This window comes from Acanthisitta chloris, unplaced genomic scaffold (assembly GCF_000695815.1).
Source record: "Acanthisitta chloris isolate BGI_N310 unplaced genomic scaffold, ASM69581v1 scaffold26984, whole genome shotgun sequence".
NCBI lineage: Eukaryota > Metazoa > Chordata > Aves > Passeriformes > Acanthisittidae > Acanthisitta > Acanthisitta chloris.
In genome coordinates, this window is record NW_008671534.1 from 1 (window position 1) to 9,920 (window position 9,920).

At 45.2% G+C, this 9,920-nt stretch overlaps 1 protein-coding gene across 1 annotated transcript in view; it reads right to left on the bottom strand.

The window, feature by feature from the left end:
• Window positions 1-3,490: 3,490 nt before the first annotated feature.
• Window positions 3,491-9,920, bottom strand: part of LOC103801717 (dedicator of cytokinesis protein 7-like) — a gene marked incomplete at its 5' end in the record, with an annotated part of 70,897 nt that continues 64,467 nt past the window's right edge. The window contains 7 exon segments of the mRNA XM_009074139.1: window positions 3,491-4,018; window positions 4,020-4,029; window positions 5,048-5,215; window positions 6,176-6,282; window positions 7,116-7,259; window positions 8,278-8,514; window positions 9,689-9,778. Coding sequence (XP_009072387.1) covers window positions 3,986-4,018; window positions 4,020-4,029; window positions 5,048-5,215; window positions 6,176-6,282; window positions 7,116-7,259; window positions 8,278-8,514; window positions 9,689-9,778 — 789 coding nt within the window.

Here is a 9,920-nt window from a genome sequence, read left to right on the forward strand (position 1 = left end):
GCGCGGAGCGCGGCGCCGAGCGCGCCGAGCCCAGCGCCCTCGGGTCCAATGGACTGGAAAACAAAGCTCTCTACGTGCTGCAGAGCCTCAAGGAGTACGAGGGGAAGTGGCTGCTTTTTGACGATTCTGAAGTGAAGGTCACAGAAGAAAAGGACTTTCTCAATTCCCTTTCTCCAACATCGTCATCAACATCGACTCCTTACCTACTGTTTTATAAGAAGATTGTAGAGTGATACTGTATTTTGACTGTAAATATTAGGGATTTGCATACAGTTCTCGGTTTGATTTGCATCCAAACTATCTGGAAGAAACAGCTGTTTGTTTTTGAAGCTACTGATTCTTCTTGTTTCTGGTCTTTTTTTGTTCAGTGTAAAGTGGCTCAACTTGAATTAACACAGAACTTGACTCACACCGTAACTTTTCTGCCGGAGGGTAGTGCTCTTACGTTTTAGAAATACCAGTTTGTATAGTTCCTAAACGATGCCTACAGCACCTGGTAGTGGTTTTACTGCAGCTCTAGGTCTCAGAACATGCCTATTGTATTATTAGCCTTCTTTTTTTTAAAAATAAAACCTATTTGTATTCATACTCTGGAGTAAATGTATATTAACTAGCCAATTTCATCAGAAGTTGTGTATTTTTGTAACTTGGGAAGTAACACTTCATATTTAGTCTTTGGGTAATGGATGTGGTTTATTCTCCTGCTCCAGTTCTCTCCTGCTTGGTGCAACTCAAAGCAGAGGGAAGAGAGTTCTTGGAACCTTCTTTGGTGCACTGGAGGGAACTGAACTTCATAGAAATGTTTGGCTGGTCTGATTTGCATCTTGTTGCATAGGTGTTAATGGGCAAAGTGTAAATAGGTGTGATTAATACTTCAGCACAGGGGGAGTGCGTAGTGTAATTAAAATACTTTTGTACTTTGGAGAGTGAAACTCTAATTGCATATCTGTCCGGGTGGGTTTGGGGCTTAGTAGTGACCTTACAACAGTTCATTTGTACCCAGAGCTCACCAGACCTTGGGGCAATGAAAGCATTTGGCTTTGATGCTTTGTTAAGAATGTATATATGAAATAAAAAGTTTATGATATGCATCTGAGACACCCAGCCCAGAGTGTTGTGTGGGGAGAGGGAAAAGCAGGCTGGGAAACTTGTCTTAGAGAAACGGAGGATTCACAGTGCTTCAAAAAGTAACATTCCATGGTTCTTAACTAATTCTTGCCCAGCACATCCTCATTTGAATCACTCGTTGACCAGAGGGGTGAGGTTCAGGGGAAACATCATTGCAAAAACCAGTGAAACATTTGCACTAAATACTAGGGATTAAATGCCCAAATTCCTCAACAATTTGGTAAGGTGATTCCTATAACCCGACAATTATTAAAATCCTAACAACTATGCCACAAACCAGGGTGAGTGTTCACTTCTGTCCTGGGATGGGTGGAATGGCATGAGGATTGCAGGGAGACAAGGGAAGATACTCAGGGTGTGAGTATGTCTTGTTCTCCTGCGTATCTTAAATGTTTTTCCCATACAGATTCATTTACCTGCAGGAAAAGCCCTAAAAACCTCTACCTAGTTAATTCTGCAATAGTTAGTGTTTACAATCATTTATTACAATGTTGTATAAACGCTGAGTAACTCGGGAAAAATATCTTCAGTGTGTTCTCTGTGTTTTGGCCTCTGTTGTAGAGGCCTTGATTCTGCAGCACATCCTAGATAAAACTGGAATGACAACTACACTAAGAGTCTTCCCCTTTCCACAGCATTTGCACCATAACAAATAATTTTAGAGTCTAAACCACATTAAAAACCAACAGCAATCTTACCTTGCAGGGACAGCTCAGTCCCATTACAGAGTGCAAGTTTTTAGGGTTTGCTGAATTTCAGCCTGAAAATGAAAGCTTATTTTTCCACACCCGCCCCAGGACTTATCTTTTTCATCCAACTGCAGGATCAGGAATGTCCCAGGGAAAGCGAATACCATTATAGTACACAAAGTACAACGCAAGGAAGACCCATCTGTCTTCCATCAGAGCACAGAGCTTGGGAGAAGATTCCTTGTGGGCAGCTGAACAGAAAACAGACTCAGCTGGAAGATGCTGAATGAAAAACACTCTGGCACAGGGAGTGGGTTTTTTGGACTTACTCAAGCACCACTTGCCACCCTTCCTGACCCACTCACTGCAGTAACTCATGTCCTCTAGTAGGACTGTAAATTAAAGTTCCATTCTTCCATGGCTATTGGGATTTGTTTCCCCTTTTTCACTTCGTAAATGTTCTGAATGCCTCTTCCTACAAATCTCTTGCAAAGCCACTCCCTCCTTCCTTAATACTTTCCATTATGAGGCTCCCTAACTGTCACACTGCTTCCAAAGCCTTGTCAACACCCCGGGCTCTGCAACAGGCCTCGAAACATCCATAAACACTCGTTCAGGATTACTCGTCTTCCAGGGAAATGGTCAGAGACTGGCACAGGCAAGAGCACTGCACTTGTGCTACCAAAACCACCAACACTGAAACTGTTGGAATAAAGAGCAGAGGAGGGAAAAGTGTCCCCTCCCAACACAGCCCCCGGGCACAGCCAGTGCCCTGCAGCACCTCTGTAACCTGACATCAGTGCCAAGGAGAAAGAAGAGCCTAAGGCCTCACTGCTGCTGTGGAAGGAAAGGACTTGCTGCGGCTACAGGTGCTACAACAAGGGGGTGAACCCCAAAACACCTCCCAGCACCTTGTAGCATCCAGGAATGTGTGCCAGAACTGAAGATAAAAATCCTTCAGGTTGCTAAAGTCAAATACCAATTGGAAGCAACGGTGTATAATTAAATGTGTCTTAAAAGCTCAGATACGAACCGATTTTTCACGTATGAAAAGAGTGTTTGTCAAATTGAGTTTTTGTGTGTATATATGTGTATATATGCATATTTATGGAGAGAATAAAACTGTTCAACACAGAGAGGAAAAGCTATAAAGGACTAGACAGAGGACTGTGTTTCCTCAAAGTGCTGTGTTTGATCCAAAGCAGCTGCTGTAAAACACGTTTTTCTTTACACAGGTCTCAATGCAAATAATACTTTCTCTGGACACTTTTAACTAGTACTGTGCTATCATTTTATGTCCTTTCCCCCCATGAAATTAGGTTTCAAATTGAAAAAGGGACACAAAAAGCAGTCTAGTTGCATGGACACTGCTGATTCCAAGGGATGAGGAGATGTTTGGACTTCCTAGCTGGTGGAAATGTCCACGTACACACACAGTCAAGCTGAAACTTCACCTCAAGGTACTGCAGGAGGTGGTGGCACCTAGATGTGCCTCCATCCAGCCTTCTGCTGACTACACAGGGAATTCTTTATCCTTGCAGCAGCGTTATGAAAGAAACAGGACAGGGATAATAAAAAGTCACCACTTGGCTAAGCAGAGTTACCACAAGACTTACCTTTCTCTGAACCTTTATCCCAAGGGTGGAGAGCTCTGAAGTCCAATGCACAGGGAATTAAAGTGTAAACATTCACATATTTAATAGTACCATCAAAATAACCATCAGCACTACATTAAAAACTTCCAAAAATGCATTTGCATATGGTCCTAAATATAAATTAAATATAGGAACTAAAAGTAAATAAATTTAACATTAGGTAATGCTATAAATAAAGGTAAATGCGCTTAGTGTACCTTGGAGTCATAAAAATGCCTTAAAAAACAGGTAAGTTTACAGCTTATCACCAATACTCTGGATAGCACTGCCATGATTTCTTGGTTTCCAAACATTGATAAGTCTACATTTGACAATTCAGAATGATTTTTTGGCCACTGAACACTTGGATGGAGGAAGAGGTGTGTGGGATGTCCAGGATGAAGTCCAAGTTTTATTTCACAATAAAACTTCTTTGATTCCCAGCGCTGATAACAAGGCTCTTTTCTCTTTTCAAAACCTTACTTTTTTAAGTGCTTTTTTTTGTGTGTGTTTTATTTTGGTTTTTTAACTCGTTTAGATTTCCATTTTGCGAAGGCTCATCCTGCTGGAAGGAGTCTCTGCGGGAGAGAAAATACAATGATGAGCTCAGATTTTCCATGGTGAAATAAGAAGCCTCATCAGATGAATGACTCTGAACTTCATTTCCAGTATTTCCTACATCTGATTACTAACAAAATTAAGTCCATTGGCATTAACTCATTGCTTTTCCAAGGATTTGGGTTTGGGGCTGTATATGGTATCATCCAGCTGCCCAGAACACTGACACAAAGTTTGATTCTTGTGTACACAGAGCAGCAGCACAAAGCACATGCACTACTGAAACCTTATTTAAGTCTTTCAGATAGACCTCGAGTGGAACACCCTAGGAATACCTGGAGTTGGACTCAATGGATCTCTTCCAGCTCCGGATATTCTGTCATACCTGTATTAGATTCCCTGCACAGGCTGAATTGCACAGGATCAGACACACAGGGACACATTGCTGTGGGCTCTGACCTGCCTCATGCATGACCTGTCTCAGAGAGGTTACTGGCTCCCCATCCCTGGAAGTGTTCCAGGTCAGGTTGGATGGGGCTTGGAGCAACCTGAGCTACTGGTTGAGGTGTTCTTTAAGGTCCCTTCCAATCCAAACTATTCCATGATCCTATGATTCCCACTGGGGTTTTTATGTTCTGTCTCACTGCAGACAAATAAAAGGCCCTGACTTCTCCACCTTCCAGCATGGAAGACACCAAAAATTTTTCCGCCCTGCCTGCCCCGGGAATAAACCAGTGCCAAAGTCCTGCCACGCTGAGGGTGGTTTTGCATCTAAAAACCAATGGGATGCAGGATGAAAACCAAAACCAAATTGTCATAGCTGAGGAACCAAAGGAACATTGCAAACACCACCTACCACAGCTGCTGGGAAGGGGATGTGCTCTGAGGCAGGACAGAAGGGGAAAGGGATGGACTCAGCCAGAAGAGCCACAACTAACAACAAACAGATGTCACAGGTTCAGTGGGAAGATCAGCCACCCCAATCCCTGGTTTTCCACCCTCCATAGCTCTGCTGAAAGAGGAAAATGAAATATCCACCTGTGGCACGTGACTGGCAGCACTGCCTTGTACAGCTGTGGGATCTTCCTGTTTATCAGGGGCTGCAGAGCTTCCTTTAGCCGGTGGTAGTTGCGCTCCAGCTCCCGCTGGTATTCCTTCTGGTCCGCTCCGATCAGGCTCTTGTTCTTGCGCAGAGCGTCTTCACACCTAGGGAACAAACCCCTCTGAAACTTGGCCACGTGGAAAAGGACCTGATAGACACAGACCTGTTAATCTAAGAGTATAAAAACATCCATTCTGCTCCTCTGGGATGGCATGGAATATCCTTTTATATCTTGTCTTTTGGGTAATAAAGACTCGGCTAAGCCTTGTGATGTCCGTGGGGAAAGCAGAGAGTGTCATATTCCCAATTTCCATTTCAGTTGCAGAGTGACAACTCCTTTTTTATCTTAATTTACTCGCTAGTTAAATTTATTCTCTCTGAAGAGAAATGAAAAGCTGATCCCAGAGCCACTTCCAGTCCCAGAGGACTTAAGTATGGATAGAAGATTCCTCTCAGGAGAGATTTAGAAATAGCAGACTGGGATGTTCCCCAGAAACTCTTCTGCTTGCAGGATGCAATTTAAACAAAGGGTATGAAAAGAACTGTATCAGTAATGCCACTTATTCATATGGGAAAACTATGCAACCACTGGATCTATTTGCCTGGAATATTTTTATTCCAATTGTTTCATTTTGGTTTTAATTTCTCAGTGCTTGTCAAAGATGCTGCACTGAGTCTGCAGTTTGCATGACTCAAGGAAAGGAGTGCAGCCAGCACATTTCTCCAGAGAATTCTACCAGCATCCTTCCACTCCACATGGAGAAATTCACTTCAGAAGGAAATTTCATCCCCTGGCCCTGCCAGGCTGAGAGTTCACCTGTGCCAGCATGGCCTGTTGTGAGTCCTGAAACAGAAACACTTAGTCACAACTGAACTGGGATCACTAATTCCTTCCTGCCCAACAGCAAAGCCCAACGACTTCAGCCCTTAAGCCATGGCCCAGCAGCACCAGAGCAACAGGGAATGACCAGGCAGGTGAGGAATGCACATGGAAACTGGACAGGTGGAGGTACACCAGGACTACATGTCCCTCCCCCTGGCAGGGGAGTGAGGACACTCCATACCTTTTGGTGAAGTCTTTGAAACAGAGTCTGAGTTTGTTGTGGTGTCTGAAGAGCTTTGGATCGTTGGGTATTTCAGACAAGAAAACTTGTGCAACTTCTAATGGTCCCTTTAGGAGCAAAGAGAAAAAGTGAGTTTCTCAGAACAGGCTGTCAGATCCAATCACTGGAGAAAGCTCATGCACACAGAAACACCCATAAAACACAACATTTCCTTACAGAACGTGTCTTGAAGCACTGCAGCTGGTAAATCTGGCCTGAATCACCAAACATCATGACAACTGAACCTCCTTTCAGGCCTTTCTTTGTTTTAAATAAAACTCTGCTTTTGGAAAAGAGTGTGAGAAACTGCACAGACTCTCCAGTTGGTTTCCTTTATAAGGACTCCTGACAAAGTTTGCTCAGCTCACAACTAAGGCAAAGTTTAAACAATGCAGATGGAACCCAGGAAGTGTTTGCCAGCACTGCAAACTCAACCCACAATTAGAAACTCCAGCTGAGTTTTTTCAGCCTGTGCATTGTGCTTTGCTCACACTCCCTCAGTTTTCTTCCACTCATTAGTTTTGCTTTCTATTTGGTTCAAAACCCACAACAGACACAACCCTGCTTCCACCCACCAGAGTTTGGCTAACCAAAGGGAAAGGAATAAACTTTTAGGAAGGAGAAGCAGACACAAACAACTATAAGTGCCAGGAAAGAGCAGGTAACTGAGGGGGGGATGTCTCTTCCCAGCCACTTTCCACATCTAACCACATCTTCAGGACCCTTACTCAGATAGCAAAATCATTGTGACCAGCTGGTCTAGACCTTCCAGTGACCTTAAGCACATCCCATAGACTGAATGGGGAAAAAATGCCAAAGTAATTTAGAAATGACACTGCACATCCATGGCACAGAGCAGTATGTAATATCCCAGAGTCTCCAGCTCAGACACGATCCTCACCTGATTTACTGTGGTACCTACTGATCCTTGCAGCACCATCTGCAGCATCTTTGGGTCTGAAGGGTCTTGGTGGGTGGCAAAAGCCAATTCCTGTGTTTTCTTCTGCATGTCCTCAATGGCAACTTCGATGGGTGTCAAAATGATCTAAGCAAATAGCCAGAAGAGAGGATGTTTGGTGTGGCTGACAGTGGCAACCAGGCACAGACCTTCAGAAACACCAGGGGCACTGTGGGGTGGCACACAGATGTGGTGGAGGACACCAATAGGACTGACAGTCTGGGCAGAAGCGCTTGAGAAACACATTGTCTTAGTCTCAGTGTAGTAACAGCAAGACAAAGTTTGCTTTTTAAATGTGTTTCTGGGTACTCAAGAGCTGTCTGAGAGTCTTCTGACCCTTTGGGTCACTGCAGTCAGTTGCCCAGGGTTACAGCACTGCCAGTCCCTCAGCATCATTCACTGTGTCCCAGTGGTCACATCTGATCCTGCCTACCCTTGAAAAATTAACACAGCTATGGATAAATCTCTCCACAAAGCCTCAGGACCCCACTGGGTTAGGGCTGCTGAGGCCACGCAAATAAGCTGCAACACAAAGGACACGTCAAGCAGAACGGAAGGAGCAACCTGCACTGTCACAGAATCCTGGAATGGTTTGGGTTGGAAGGACCTTAAAGCTCATCCAGTCCCACCCCCTGCCATGGGCAGGGACACCTCCACCAGACCAGGTTGCTCCAAGTCCCATCCAACCTGGCCTACAAAGCTCACCAGCTGCTGTGGTCTGGAGGTGGCAGGACATCATCAAGGTTAAAAAGACCTCTAATATCATCAAGTTCAACCATTAACCAGTCACTGCTGTAAATCCCTAAAACCCTAAACTGTATCCTCCAGCACCAGATCCAGACACCTCTTAAACACCTCCAGGGATGGAGATGGTGACTCCATCACCTCCCTGGGTAATATTCCAGTGTCTGAACACCCTAACAGTGAAGATTTTTTTTCCTAATGTCTAATCTGAATCTCCCTGTCTCAGCTCTAAATCAGTCTGGGTTTAGTTTAGGTTGAATAACGCAGGGAAAAGTTCCTAAAAACAATTCTAAACTCCAACTAAGGAGTGTCCTGCGCTGTGCAGTCTTGTGCAGGAAGCCCCTGAGAGCACTGGCCTCACCTCCTCCTTGTGAATGACATTGATCCTGGTTTTGATGTAGGGGAAGGCGTGGGAGGTGGTGAGGATGGTTTTGCGCTTGAACTGCTCGTGCAGCTCCCCGTGGGCTCTGCCGTCCAGCGTGAAGGGAGTGCAGTACATGAAGCGCCGTAGGTTATAGTTCTTGTCGAAGTAGGTGATCCTGTCCTTCATCTCATAAGTGTCAAAGTAAGGCTCCACGTAGGTGATCTGGATGTAGGCCTGCAGGGAGGAGCACAGCGATGCGCTGAGTGTAGGGACACTGGTGCCAAGCTGTTTGGCAGGGCGATATCCCAGATGGGTCTCTGTCCTCTTAGAGCCACCACTGAAGAACTAGGACTGGTTTTGGCCTTCACTCAGTAAAATCACATTCACACTGACAGGGACATGAGGTGCTGGTAGCTGCCCAGCAGTTTGTGACTGGATAAAGCACAGCTCACTGCCCTTCTCCTCTCATGCTCTTCACAGCATAGAATCACAGAATCACAGACTGTCTGGGTTGAAGAGGACCTTAAAGTACATCTCATTATGGTGTTTCAGGAGTTCACATGGTGTTGGGTGGGCTTCAGCACTGTCATCCAGCCACATGTGAATGCAGGAGCTACCAACCCTGCAGGAGCTTTTGAGAGTTTTAATGTGGTTTGGGTTGGGACCTTCCTGACTTTCCATCAGGGTTAAACATCTACAGCAAACATGTCTACTTGAGTGACAATTAATAGTTTCTTTAAAAGGTTTTAATCTTTCAAAGTATCTGTCATAGAATCCCAGAATGGTTTGGGTTGGAAGAGACCTTAAAGCTCATCTCATTCCACTCTCTGCCCTGGGCAGGGACACCTTCCACCAGCCCAGGTTGCTCAGGGCCCTGTCCAACCTGCCCTTGAACACTTCCAGGGATGGAACAGCCACAGCTTCTCTGGGCAACCTGTGCCAGTGCCTCAGCACCCTCTCAGGGCGAAATTTCTTCCTAATCTCTAATGTGAACCTTTTTTTGCAGGTAATGCTTTGCCCTGAGCCAGAGTTCCATTTCCCAGGCATGATTCTGTTATTTATGCTAGGACATGGCCCAAGGGTGACAAAATGCTGCAGCTGCACAAAAGCCAGAGGCCAGTGAATGGCAAACTCCCTCCTCTCTTGCATTCAGTGGGGAGCATATAGAAAGGCAAACACAGCCCAGGCCTCTGCTGTCCTTTCATCTCCTTCCTTCCACTACCAGAGCACGGAAAGGAGCGGCTAATTCTGCATCCCTTTGCTGGGATTATTTTCTCATACCCTCATCCCAAGCCACCATGAGATGTTCTGCACATGGATTTCATTGCCTGCAGGGCAGGATTTGTCCCATTACATCTGCACACATTCAGGACCTGTTCTACTTCTAAACCTGCACTCAGGTCCTTACCTTGTTAGGGTCGAGTTTACATTTGTCCACAGGGTTTGAGTCCTTAATCACTTCCAGTACATCTTCCCCAAACCGTTCTCCATAAAATCCCTACAACCAAGAGCAAATGAATTGAAAGCAAACATGAAATGCAGCCCTGAGCTATGGGGGTTGGAGGGACAAAGCACATTCAGGGGAGCTGAAGCTCCACATGCCTTCGGCAGAAGCTGTGCTGGGGCTGAATGTGATCTGC